At 43.1% G+C, this 14,649-nt stretch overlaps 2 protein-coding genes across 6 annotated transcripts in view; both read right to left on the reverse strand.

Moving 5' to 3' along the window:
* LOC147897250 (Nucleic acid-binding, OB-fold-like protein) overlaps positions 1–14,649 on the reverse strand; it is a 174,810-nt gene that overhangs the window by 68,987 nt on the left and 91,174 nt on the right. The gene's annotated exons all lie outside the window — the stretch shown is intronic.
* LOC147897252 (flowering time control protein FCA-like) overlaps positions 1–14,649 on the reverse strand; it is a 139,337-nt gene that overhangs the window by 39,110 nt on the left and 85,578 nt on the right. For all 5 annotated transcript variants that reach the window (XM_087380712.1, XM_087380709.1, XM_087380708.1 and 2 more), the window contains 2 exons: positions 10,179–10,298; positions 9,311–10,093 (listed from right to left, as the gene is read on the reverse strand). In XM_087380712.1, the coding sequence (XP_087236838.1) occupies positions 9,311–10,093; positions 10,179–10,298 (903 nt within the window). The remainder of the gene's footprint in view (positions 1–9,310; positions 10,094–10,178; positions 10,299–14,649) is intronic.

A 14,649-nucleotide genomic window follows, 5' to 3' on the forward strand; every position in this document is an offset into this window, starting at 1 on the left:
GGAGGTCGGAAGGAACACCTTACCCCACCTCATGGCGGAAGGAAACCACTCCTGAGCAGAAGCTCTCCTACCAAGGCTACCAAGGGAAGAAAATGCACGAGGGAAAGAACCCCACACCTGCGTAAGGAGATGCTCTGTCGATAGGAAATCCAATAACAGCATCCCCAAATGTAAAGGACACAAGCTGCTCCTCCACCAACTAGGTCATATCTACCAGGAAAAATAAAGACTTCCTGTGAGCCAAGCTTGACACTAGAGTGTGAAGAATCCCCGCACTCAAGGAAGGTGAAGGGGATGAAGCCATCTTTCCTCTATCAATGGATGTAGCTCAGAGAGCAATACAGAAAGGGGGTTGCTTGATTAAAAGGCCAGGAGTTCGAGTATCTGCATGAGAACCATCAACAGTTGAAACTGAGGTAACTCTGGTGGGGATTAAGGCACCTAACGGCCCAACCAGATCAGTAAGTGATGAAATGGCAGCCTCAATTGCAACCAAAACAAGAAGGGCTAGAGAGGGTCTATCCACACAGCTTTGTTCTTCCTATAACAGAAGGGCAACCAGCTCGTCAATAGTGTAGCGATTGGCATTGCCCATAGCAACCAACCGCAAAGTAGTGGCAAAGCCCTGGTATGAGTCAAGCAATCCATCAAGTGTCATGGATACAAGCTAAGAATTGGGATTACCTCATCAGTATTTGCCAACTGCTCTTTCAAATCTTTAACACTAGTAAGATATGCATCCATGTTACCACCCACTTCAAGCTTTAAATCCTTCAACTGCTTGTGGAGATAGGCAACTCTAGCCTAATTCCGCACCTAATATAAGGAGGCAAGCTGATCTCATGCTTGTTTAGTTGTTTGGCATGAATGGATATGAGGGATAATAACCCTTTTTACTAATAGAGCAATCAAGGCATGTGCTTTTGCATCACGTCCATCCCACTAAATTTGTTCCTGACTAGGAGGCAAAGCTGTAGTAGTGGAAGAAGCATTAGACTATCACCAGATGAACCAGAGGCATTAGCAGATGCACCAGAAGCATTAGGTCTAGTGGGTTTGACCTCGGTACTTGCAACAATGTTCCAAAGATTCTTGGCAACTAATACATGCCCATCATATAAGCCCACATGGGGTTATGTGCGCCATCAAGTTTGTCGTCTGATCCAAGCATCCCAAATAAGTCATGCCAACCATAGTGCAAAAATGCCAAAAGCACCAACTGACAATGCAAATGAAAGGAGTGCAATGATCAATCTCCCAAATCCAAAGGCAACTTACTGCACATGTCCCAAAATAAGGCTACTACTGCAAAAGCCCCAAAATGCAAGCTGCAAATCCAATGTGCCTGTGTGGCAGTGGATCATGCAGCCTGCAGGCTGCAAATAGATTGTACAGCCAAATCGTACAACAAGTGCCATCGCAGCTTACAGGAAAAAAACAAGTACCGTACGGCGCAGGATAAGTACGTCAAGTTGTACAAAAGACTGTTATAAGCTGTGCAGAAGTTCTTTGCAAAATGTACGGAATACTTCTGCGAGAGAGCGCTAGACTCTTGTTGTTGTGCAGAAGATGTACGGACAACGTATGGGAAGTGTTTGACAACATGTACGAATGTTTTTACAGATATTGTACGGACTTCCAAAGAATTGTACGCACAGTTGCACGCAGGTTTGGAGCAGTATACAGAAGATTCCCCAATTCAAACAAAGCCTGTATGAACAACTCGCGGGTGTTGCACTAAGATGTTGACACTGATGTATGGACGCTGATAGCGCAAGTATGATGCAACTCTATGAATCAACGTAAACGACAAGCGTCACATGGGTGAATTGAATCTGCGCACACTTCCAATTGTGGACTAAAGGAAGCAAGTACAATGCCTATGCTAGAATTAGATAACCCGTTCTAATACAACTGTAGGCTAGTGCAAGCAATGCAAATGGAGAAGGTGGAAGCAAACTGTACGGCTGTGATTACAAAAAATGCAGTACAAAGTACAATATAATGAAACCCTAGACAGGGTGTCCTAGTAGTGCCTAGTGTACTAAGTGGCACATGTCATAAGTGCCCTAAGTATCCTAACTGCCTACACCTAGGCCTACAAGGCACATGCCAGGGAACAAAAGGCACCAATTAGCCCATGGGATGGCCTAAAATGCTATGCAATTAGCTCATGTAGACTTACTACTTAGGATAAAATGGTTTACAACCCGCAATGTCTAAGTTGTATGGGAAGCTCATATACTTTTCTTTTTGAATAGAGGGTCCCATGTATCCATGATGTCCATCCCTATCCCAGAGACCTTTTGTAATTGTGATGCCACTGCGAAATATATTGCAACCACCTTGTTATGATGTGTCCCAGTGTGTTTCAAATTCGCTTTCTTTATTTGTTGTTTCTCTTAACAACAACGATGACTTAAGTGAGTTTGAACACTGAGTATTGAAGAAGTTGTTGAATGAATTTAGTGATGTATTCCTAGCACAATTGCCGGAAGTTACCTCTAGAAAGGACAGTCATTGCCACATATTCCACCTTATATGATCAGCCAGTTAGAGCAGGATGAGTTGGCTAGGTAACTCGAGGACTACTTGAAGATGGGTTATATACGCCCTCGGGTCCCCCTATATTGTAAAAAGAAGAAAGAAAGAAAGAAAGTCTATTAACGTCCACTGGAGACCAAAAGCTCTATGGGACCGCAAGAAACCCTCTAGTACATCTGCTTTAGGGAGGGCACATGGCAGCTCCCAAGGAGTGCAAAAAGAAACCCTAATTATTTAGAGTACCTACATGACATTCTGGAAGAGTAAACAGCCATACATCAGTTTAAGACTGAGAGTCTTTTGGTTTTGATTTAAACTCTCTGATTAGTGCTACGCCTTCACGGTAAACTGCCCATTTTCCATCTTTTATGGCAGCCCTGACTTTAGTTAATTCACTTGCCTTAATCTTGAGTTGAGTTTGTGTAAGCTCTTTTGCTATCCATACTTTGGTGCCCTTCAGCTTGTAAGATTGTCGAAGAAGCTTGATCCGCATATCCTTTGACTTCAGTGTAAGGATTGCATGACCTCTATAGTGCAAAATAGAAGCTGGCCTGGAGTCGTCATCATCCTGCTCATCATCATTCACCCATTCAATGTTGGGCAAGCTTGATTTGATCTTTGTCAATATTTCACTAAATGTGTCCTCCTCTTTGTACCAATCTTCTGGGAGCCCCCCTATTCTAATCTTCAGCGTATTATCACATCAAGCTATGTGTTCTTTAATCTCTGCTTGGATATCAGACTTACTTGCTTTGTTGTCCACTTCCACAATCACTTCCTTCTTAGCAGTTTGTACTTCAGTGTGAACAAGATCTTTGACTTTAGAGACTAGCTGCGGGGTAGGGGGGGAATCCTTACAAGATTTTACAGCCTCATCAATTACTGCCTTCTTACCAGGCCCTTCCAGGATGTGAAGTCAGGCCTTTACTTCTGCTAGCTCCAATCGTAGCTCTCTCACTGCCTATTGCAGATAAAAAATCTGATCTTGCTGCCCAAGGATGGGTTGTTTTGAGCCTTCTTGTTGGTAATTCCGTGCATATGGAGAGGGCGTCATGGCTGCAACTGTAGAGTACCGAGTCTTGATGGCTGTTGAGGGAGTTGAGAGGGACTTGGAGGAGAGGGTAGGCCAGTCCATTGTTGGCTGTATGATGAACCCCCTGGCTTAACCTAACCCCCGGGTTGGGTTGGGGGTTTAGCCCAACTCGGTAGGAAGGATTAGAACTAGACTAGGTACGAACGGGAGGTATGGACAGGTACGGAGGTACGGACGAGAGGGGCTGTACGGACGGAGAGGCTATACCGATGTGGTACATGGCGAATTGGTGTTGATTATAAACAATTAAATAAAGTGACAATTAAATAAGTATCCTCTCCCTATATCTGATGACTTAATAGACACATTGACAAGAGCAGAATATTTCATTAAGATTGATTTGCGTAGTGGCTATCACCAGATACGCATTTATGTCGAACATGTGGAAAGAGCAGGGTATGGTCATTATGAGTTTCTCGTATTATCTCTTGGATTGACCAATGCTTCCTCAACTTTCCAACAAATGATGATGAACTCCTTCCGAGATTGTATGGGTAAGTTTGTCACTGTGTTCTTGGTTCACATTCCGTTTACAACAAGACATTACCGGACTATATTTGCCATCTCCAAATTATCTTAGTTTTACTCAGTCGTATGCCAAGATGAGTAACTGTGACTTCTTTACGGAGGAGATCATTTACTTAGGACACAAGATTTCACAGGAAGGTGTCAGCATTGATCTAGATCGTATTCAAAAGGTTTTGGATTAAGCTGTGAAATAACTTTGTGCTTTCCTAAGGTTTACTATCTTTTTAAGAAAACCAGTATGTGATTATTCTAAAATCACGGTTCCCTTGACCAACGTATAATAAGGTCGTGGCCGTCGGTCTAATCAACCTATCACTTGAAATGAAGAGTTGAACAAGGCTTTCGACACATTGAAAGTTTGTGTCAAGGAAGAACCTGTTCCAGTGTTGCCCAATCCTACCCCACCTTGTGTTTTAGAGGCCGATGCGAGTGATTACCCAATTCAGTTTGCATTATTCCAAAAGGGTAGAGCAGCTACTTTTGAGAGTTAGAAGTTGGATGACACTCAATATCGTTGGCCGACACTAGAAAAGAAACATTATGAAGTGGTGTATGCTCTTAAGGTTTGAAGACACTATCTATATGGTTCCAGATTTGTAGTATTGGCTGATTGTAAGTCAATCCAATATGTGTGTGATGGGACTGATTTGAGGGGGAGAAAAGTTTCATGGGTAGAGTTAATGGCAAATGCAAGATTTTGATTTTGAAATCCGGTATCAGAAAGATTCCTTTATTAGTGTAGCTGATGCTCTTAAGTTAGATTAAGAAGGTGACTGCTATGTTCTTTGCAAAGATATCCTCTGCTCTATTACAATCCTTGAGAAGGCTTTGTGCAACTGATACTCATTTCAGTTCTTAGTGGCAGAAGGTCCAGGATGGAACATCCATGATTGACCAAGACTCAAGGATTGTGCCACCTAGAATACAGGTGGCAAGAGGTTAGTGGATCATTCCGAATGGTTTATTGTTCCAAAATGAAAAGATCTTTGTACCGGATTTATTGGATCTTCGATCCAAGATTCTCCGAGAATGTCATGATGCACCTAGTGCAAGACACCTAGGGGAAAACATCTCTGGTGAAGCATAATCTATATTCGCCTAAGATGAGAGGATTCGTTTGGAACTATATAGAAGATTGTCAAGTTTGTCGAGTGACCAAGGCTGAACGCCTATGGAGTGCACGTTTATTACAGCCGTTGCAAATCCCTGGTAATAATGCGAAAATATTTCCATGGATTTTATCAAGAGTTTGCCAAGAATGCACAAGGTCATGATGCCATATGGGTTATAGTAGACCGTTTGACAAAAATGGCTAGACTTTACGTACTCGATCAATTGTTATCAGTAAGTCAATTGGCTCAGCAGTTTGTTGCCCTATTATTTCGTGCATATGGTTTGCCAACTGACATAATCAGTGATCGGGACCTATTTCCAAATGAGTTGAGGACACTCATCTTTGACAAATTACATACCACTCTTAGTTTGAGTTCCTCTGAACATGCACAATCTGATGGCCACACAAAAGTAGTAATCCATATTTTGAACAATATGCTTTGTGCATATGTTTCCAACAATCAGTCCTCATGGGAAGAATACTTACCTGTGATTTGTACTTGCTTATGGTAGAGAAAAGCATTCAAGTATGTGTTTTAAGTCTTTAATGCTTATGTACGGATTCCAACCCAAGTCGCCAGTAATGGTGGGATTCATGGGAATCAAGAATGATGCTGCGAGAACATTGCCGCAAGACATGCAAGAGATGTTGCAGTTTTTGCCAAGAAGTCTATTTTAGGTGCCCAAGATTGGGAAAGATTTTATTCTGACAGACTTTGTTCCCCGCGAGAGGTTTTTGAAAAAGCTTACTTTTCACAGTTCCGAAGGTATCCAATAGATAATGTGGTCCATTTCAAATTACATTATCCCCCAATTAGTGTGTTCCATTTAGGATTACAAGAAGAATTGGATAGGTTGCACATGAACTAGAATTGCCTCATAATGTAAGAGGACATCCGGTTTTCCATGTAAGTAGACTAAAGGAATTACAGGGTGAAGATGATCAACTTGTGAGATTGAAGATTTCACCTTTGCACCACATGAACTTGAAAGTGTTCCTAGATTTCATGAACGTCCGGACAGAAACAAGACAATCATGGAATACAAGATTAAGCGGACGGATCATGTTGAGGAGGATTCTACATAGGAGACATTGACTAACTTCAAAGAGTTTTCGGACTTTCTTATGAGCTCAGGAGCGAGTTCTTTAGGTGCACAAGACTAGCCACAAAGCTTGGGGCGGCTTGGGGATAGGCAAGCAATTTCAGGTTGAGCTGCAAGAGCACTATTCGATTAGGGTCTCGAATTAAATTTTAGTAACACAAGCTAGGTGGTATGGGACGCTAGCCTAGTTGAGAACCTTTTGGGAGATGTGCCAACAACTCAACTAGTGGCTCGAAGGGGGCGTCCTAGTTTCTTGAGTCTTCTTCTAAACATCATGATTGGGTGGTGACCTAGCGTACACCCTCCTATGTTGTTTCTGTGGTTAATTTCTTTGTGCTTGTTTGCAAGTCCGAGATTTCAAGAGCTATGGGATCGTGTCACCTAGTCTCATAGAGCCCAATGAGGTCTTTTAGCTTAAGAATGGCCTTACTTTGTGTAAGAGCGAACTAATTCAATGGAGAAATTTGTATACTCAAAGAATCCCACATCTCCCAAAACGGAAGAAACTCTTCGTAAAAATCCAATCACGTATAAGAAAATTAAACACTATAGTGGAATTTTTGTTCACTATTTAACGCTTTGTAGCCAAATAATAAAATCGCTTTGATTACTTGTAGCTCAGATTAGATAGATTTCAATCTATACAAGATTTCCTACTTCAAGAGAAATGATAAAAACAATCTTTACGATGTCGTTCTCCTCCACTTTAAACAATGGTGGTTAAACGGAGTCTTTATAAGCAATATCACAAAGGTGCCCTCACAATGACGTTGCACCCGCATTCTACTAGGTGTTGGTTTTGTTAAAGCCAAATTTTGAACATCTATACTAGCATCAGTTTCAAAAACAACAACAACGAAAATCAATAGAAATTAAAGCTTTCTTTGACTCTTATAGATTAGAAATATAATATCCTAATGAATCCGTTTCAAGACGAAGCTGTAAATTTGATAAAAAGTATCTTTACTATGTCGTTCTCCTCCACTTTAGACAATGATGGTTGAACGGAGTCTTTACAAGCAATATTACCCCTACTCAACACAAAGGTGCCCTCACAATGAGGCAGCACCTGCATACTACTAGATGTTGGGGTTGTTAAAGCCATATTTTGAACATCTATACTAGCATCAGTTTCAAAAACAATAATAATGAAAATCAATAGAATTAAAGCCTTCATTAACTCTTATAGATTAGAAATTTCATATCCTAATGAATATGTATTAAGCCGAAGCTGGAAAATCGATATCAAACATGAAGTAGCTAGGGCTAAGAATATTTTAGGGTGCTTTTTAACACCAAGTGTTTTCACCTCTCAATAGGGATGGCACGAGCATGAGCATTTGCAGTAAAGGTAGACCAACGTTGCTTTTTAAAAAACCTTGATATGAAAGCTAGCCCAAGTGTTGAAGAAAAAAAGAGAATTTTAAGTACAACAAAGAGGATCCAAAACCGTTCTAGGGTGCTTTGTGTTTGTCGAAGTCTGAAGTTGCTTTTGTCTTTGGTCATGTAGCTCATGCTTCTCTTTTGTGGTACAGTTCTTTGATCTGAACCTTTATCAATTGGCCGCTATACAAGTAGCTATATCCACAGCGAATCTTAAGTCCACTCTACTCAAGGTCATGGAGAAACGGCTCCAAGTTACTCACCGTGTCACGATTGCTACAGTCAGGTAGAAATGCATTCCATGTTTTTCATCCTGGCTTAATAGATTAAGATATAGTTAGTATACCCAAGTCCCTGCAACACATCCAAGAGACTGGTGAGCTATGTGCAGTTGCTTTCTCACGTTGTGTCGCAGGCAATGCCGATTTTTGGAGCCCTAACCAATGATATACAAAGCCGCCCTTGTTGCTACTGAGATATACATAGTGGCCATGTTTGAGCTAATGCTTCTGTGCTCGTCTTTGATGTATATATAGTGATTAATTAAATTATTCCAAACAAATATTGCTTGACAGATGTCAAGGCATAAAAGAACTATAGAAGCAGACCAGGACAATCAAGCAACAATTAAAATCAAGGAAAGAGAGAAACAATGATGAGGACAGGGATGATGATGATAGCATTTCAGCTGGAAAGTGTAGGACTTTATCAAAAATTGCCAAAATAAAACAAAGAATGAAAAGAGGAAACCATGAGAGAGACGAAGCATGCCCATCATTTGGTCATGGATGGATCTCTAAAACAAAAGATGATGAGCGCTTCTTGAAGATGCAACCGAAGGAAGATGACTTGGCAAGCATCATGGACAGACATGCGAAGGCAATTGAGTATATCTAAGAGAAATGTTGGCTTTAATAGCAAAGAATTCTCACAAGCTAGAGTGAATGGTTTCAAAAGCACACTAAGGACTCCACAATCAGCACTTGTCCACCATCGAAGAGTTCTTGTCTACTCTCCTCCTAAGGTTGCCACTACACATGCAGGAGAAGATGCACCATTAGCTGTGAATCTTGCAGCCACGCTTGACTTGAAGATATGCACCGGCTGTGATCATAGAAATGCAGTAATGAATTCCGCATATAGACAACATTTTACGTATGAAAAAAAAACTTCAATGAGCCCTTTTGATTAATTAACACCACATACAGTTGCTTGCAAAGGTGTTAGATACCCTGTTTACCTTATGATATGCTTTTCAAGGTAGCAGTAAACAATCACTTTTATTAGGCTTTGGATATTCCCTTGTTAGGTCAGGTGCTAATGTGACTAACATTTTACTGTCACTCAAAACATGATGTGAGCTGCCTGAGTCACCGGATTTCAAACCATCGCGAGTTACGGAGAATTAAACACCCAAGAACAGAGGACTTCCAGATTTGTGATGAAAAGCTGGATTTTAAATTTTCTACACCCACAAATGGAAGAAGCGTGATTGAATCCTACCATGGCCTACCTATTATTAGTTCAAATCAGAAGATTACAAACCTGTTGCTGTTGTGCTTGTAGTGGCTGTATTGCTTGGAGCTGCTGTTGTTGTGTGTGTAGATGTTGAGGCTGCTGCTGCATAGATTGCTGCTGTAATTGATGTGGCTGTGCTTGTAAAGGCTGACCTAGATGCTGCTGTGCATGTTGTTGTGTGTGTAAAGGCTGCAGAGCTTGTAAAGCCTGATGTCCTAGGTCCTGCTGCATTTGCTGTCCTTGTACTGACTGTCCCATAGCTTGGTGATGCATGGATTGTACTCCATACGATGGCAGGGTTACTTGAACTGCAGAGAGCTGTGAAGGCAGTTGAGACTGGAAAACTGGACTCTGGGGCTGCTGAATGGCCTTCACCATTGGATTCTGATGGCCTGTCTGCAACAGGGACTGTGACTGAACAGCCTGTGGTATTGGCTGCTGTTGTGGACTGAACATGGCCACTTGCTGTGGCGCTGATTGCACAACATGGACTCCAGCAACGGGGACTTGCCGATGGGCATTTGATAGCAACTGCTGCTGATGTGGTTGGGCCTGCATCTGCGAGGTTGCCAACTGCTGCCCATAAACGTTAGAAGGTTGATGCATGAGTGTAACAGAACTATAGGTAGTCTGCAGTTGGGGTAGTAAAGATGCTCCCCCAACCATCTGCAGGTGTGAGTGCTGCTGTTGTGCAGACCCTTGGTGCGAGTAGGGTGATACTTGCTGTGGATAAGTTGCAGGTTGTTGTGAATATTGTTGAATCTGTTGCCCATAAGCTGCATGCTGGTGTACAGAAGAACCAAAGTAGCCCTGGACACAGAGCTGAAGGTCAAACACCCCGTCCAAAGGACACATTAATACTCCACTCAAAGCTTAAATCGATGTGCAGTCTTACCTGCTGATGTGAGCTTGCACCAACCAGGCCCTGATTACCACTGCCATTTGGAGAGCCAGACGTATTCAAGCCTTGTGGAAGACCATTTGCTGCAGCCGATGCCTTGTTCATTGTTCCACTCTTCAACCAGCATTTCACATTGAACATTAGAAGTTCTGTATAAACAACAAGCTAAGCTGACTCCCTCCTGCCCCCCCTTCCCTAGCACCCACCCTCTCTCTCTCTCTCTCTCTCTCTTTCTCTCTCTCTCTCTCTCTCTCTCTCACCCACACACACACGCACGCACGCACACACAAAAGAAGACCCTTTTAGAGACCTCGAGACAGGTATTGCAACTTTCATGCAGGAAGGTTCTGTTATGGTCTTTGGAAACATCAATGCAAGGCTTGGTGCAAGGTTTTAGCTGAGTTAGCACAGCCGCTAATAGATGAATCATGCTCCAATGCTGTAAGAACAAGAGGCATAGGGGTTAAGCAAGGCTGCCCCCTCTCACCAACACTTTTGGGCCTTTTTATTGTGATTTGTAAAAGTGGATGAGAATGCACAACAAGGAAGGTGTTCGGAGCTAATGCTTATTTATGCAAATGATATGGTACTCTTCCCAAAAAACAAGGAGAGTCTACAAGCACATTTGGATGCACTGAAGGAATTCTGACACTCGAGAATGCAGGTCAATATAGACAAGACAAAGGTCATGGTGATCGGGACACATCACAAACAAGTGGATGTCATATTTGAAGGGGAGCCCCTAGAAATAGTGAACACATATAAATATCTAGGGCTGAATTTCACAGACAATCACAGGTCGAACACATGCGTGGAAAGGAGGATTTTAAGAGGTTTGAAAGCTCTATATAGCTTCCAAAGTAAATGCACGAACGCACATCTGTAGAGTTGGGAAATGAGAAATTTTCTGTACACCATGCTTGTATAGTAATCCTTTACGAATGCCCAGCTTGTGCATCCGGGCTCTTTAGGATATACTGGGAAAGAATAGAAACGTTGCACAAATGTTTCCTGATAGGGGAGTTAGGGGCTAAGTCACAAACACCCTACCCCATCCTACTAGCTGAAACAGGTATGATCTTTAGAAGGGGAAGCTTTGTGTCAAGAAATGACTTACCTCAACAAAGTTGAGAGGATGGACGCCAAGGGGATACCACACAAGGCGATGGAAGCTATGCAGATCATGGGCTAGCACAAAGAGGGAATGAAGTGGATGCAATCATGGGGTATAACAGCAGCTGATACACCAGAAGATGCATGTGAAATAAGGGAAATTAAAATGCACAAAATGCTACAGAAACTATGGCAAAAATTAGGGACGAAAATGCAATTCTATAAACAGCTGCGGAATGCAGAAGTACCTCGGGAAAGACATCAATATTTAAAGGCATCTAATTTGTAAAATCAGAACTAGTTCAAACGATCTCGAGGTAAAGAGGGGTAGGTGAGCAAGACCTAGGATCCCTAGAGAGGTAACAGCATGCAAAACTGCCCCGTAGGGGAGATAGAAAATGAGCAGCATGTACTCCTAAGATGAAGAGCCTGCACTGCCCAAGATCCCAAGAGAGGAAAGAACCTGCAAAACTGCCCCATAGGGAAGGTAGAAAACGAGCAGCATGTACTCGTAACAAGGTACTAGGACTAGCAGCATAAGCTAGCCCAACAAATACTACATAACTTTTAATATTTTCTCTCAACTAGATGTGAGGGATCACGATTAGTTGATAGTGACCACCCGTCCCATAGAAATGCAAGGGATCACTATTAATTGATAGTGATCGCCAATCTATGAAAGGTCTTTCACGGACTTTAATACAATCATATCATATCATATCTTCTTGCTCACCTGCTTCCCACACGAAGGGGGATCGAGTGCATTAGATTATCTTTTGGGATCCCCAGCTCTTGTGTCACATATACATGATCTCACTATCCCTCCCCCCCCCACTAGACGCTGGCCACTCCTATCTGCCTTTTAGCATCTCGGCCTCGGCCCTACATGTCAGCCTCAGGACAGGGTCCACCAGCCTCTACCCGGGTCCAGGTGCACTTTGACCATGCCCTTGATGAAGTATACATATGTCACCTATCGCATGAGCTACCATGCAAACCTCGCCCATGCCTCGAACACTCTAGTATTAGTGGTTCAGGATTCCATAGTCATATCCTTCCCCACGACTCGATCTACATCATGCTCCCCAACTGGGAAGATGCTCCAGAACCCATGGTTCGCTGATGAGTGTCCAAAGATGAGAGGCACAGCAGGTATCACAATGAGTGACTCACCGAAAGAGACGAGCTTCCTCTCACATCGGGTGGATGAGATGATCAGATCTTTTACATGGGCATAGTGTCCAGAAACAGCGCTTTTGGGCACCCAAAAAGATTCACCATTTCGGCGGCGTTTGCAAAACCCAAAACGCCATTTCGGGTAGGGCTATTTTCAACCCATACCTTGCGACTCCTCCCGCGCCACTGTAGCTCGTTTCTGTGTGCAACTTCACTCCACCGTCTCCTCCTCGCTCTCCTCACAACCCTCTCAGCCTACATCTCTCTCCCTCTCCAACCTCTCCTCCTTGCTCTCCTTCCATCCGATAGCCTCTCTCTCAAAAGTCAAAAGTCCCAAAAGACGAATAAGGGTAAGATTTTGGCATCTGGATGGGCACTAGATTTAAAAAAATGGTTCCTAAAATGGGAGGTAGAGAGGTACTTGGACTACTCTCCAGAGGAGGTAGATGAGGATGCCTTTCATCATGACCTGCTGAATGCACTACACAGGAAATGGCAAACAGCTGAAAACAGAGATAAGTTTGAATACTACCATACATTTATCAACCCCGAATATTGGGCTACTTATACAGGAAGAGAAACAACCACGCAGAAGTACATTTGCACACCTATGGCAATACATAAGCGAAGAGCTTTGGCCTCACTTTGCACCCGATCACACCAGCTGCAGATTGAAATAGGAGGATGGAAAGATATGCCAAAAGAGAGCAGAATATGCCAATTATGTGACCAGGAAATGGCAGAAACTGAAGAACACATGGTAATGATATGCGCTTACTATACTCACATCCGGAAAGCATTTAGCTCTCTTCTCGAGGGACATAACAGACTGGCTGATATGCTACATAGCGGGTCACCCCCAGCTTTAGGAACATTTGTCTATAAGCTTTTCAAGCACAGGAACTCACCTAAGACATAAAGGTAGTTTCTCTTAATACCCTCCCCTCCAAGGGAGGAGTCTTTGTGTACGAGAATTTTGTATTGCTCAGGTCCCATAGGCCGATTTTTGGTCTTCAGAGGACGATAATATATTCTTCTTCTTCTTCTTCTTCTTCTCAGCCCGCTGCCCCTCCTCCTCCTCTCAGCCTCTCCCCCTTGCTCTCCTCTCCTCTCCTCAGGCCTTGCCCTCTCCTCTCCTCCTTGCTCTCCTCAAGCCTTGCCCCCTTCTCCTTGCTCTCCTCATCCCTTGCCCTCTCCTCTCTTCCTTGTCCTCCTCTCAGCCCTTGCCCCGGCACTTACCCTTGGCCGACATGGCTCCAAATTCATTTAGGAACAATGCAAAGCAATTGGGGAGCTATGAGGGGTCTTGTAGTTCTAAAAAGTAAAATTGCAAATTATGTGGAGTGAAAAAAAAATGAAGTGTCACCCGTGTGAAGGGCCATCTCGCCCATGTGCCAAGCAACGATGTAGGGCCATGCCCCTATCTTCCTCAAGATGTTAAGGAGAACCATGAAGAATGAAAGCAAAAGAAATTGGATGTTCCCACATATTCCAGTTCTGTAGAGCCATCAAATGACGAGGAAGGTAGTTCAAGTCAAGCACTAGCAGCAAAGAGGGGCAGAGATACAGAGTAGGCATTCCCCTATGTCGGCTGTAGGACTCCTTTGCCAGGCGATGTATCACAACCCACTCCTCTACTACCTAGAAAAAGACCTCATGTAACTTGGCCTTTAATGATAAGTGTTCTTGTTAGCCAATAGCATATCATCCACATAAACTGCCAAGAGTATCAGACTATTATCCTTAGCACTCTTAGTGTAGAGGCAGTGATCAATTTCACTCCTTTTGAAACCCTGGGACTGAATGAAAGCATCAAACTTTTGATACCATTCTCTAGGCGCTTGCTTTGCAAGAAAGTTTTCTTGGCATCCATCTATATAAGCTCTATATCCTTTGCCGCCACAAGTCCAAGTACACATCTAAGTGTGGTCATCTTCACAATTAGAGAGATCTCATCACACTCCATAGCTTTCTCTTGCTTGAACCCTTGAACAACCAAACAGTGTGTCTTTCCCTTTCATGTGGCCAAGACAAACCAATGGAGGAAGACCATGACAGCCATCAGCCGCATTCGATGCAAGTGGGAAGGCCTTTCATCTCAGGCTCTGCGAGGACGGGAGCTCAAGCCGGAAAGATCATGCATAGAAGTGCTGTTAGAGCCCTTGAAGGAAACATG

Source organism: Dipteris shenzhenensis, chromosome 10 (genome assembly GCF_047967505.1).
Source record: "Dipteris shenzhenensis isolate YYH24624 ecotype China chromosome 10, Dip_SZ_1.0, whole genome shotgun sequence".
Classification (NCBI taxonomy): domain Eukaryota; kingdom Viridiplantae; phylum Streptophyta; class Polypodiopsida; order Gleicheniales; family Dipteridaceae; genus Dipteris; species Dipteris shenzhenensis.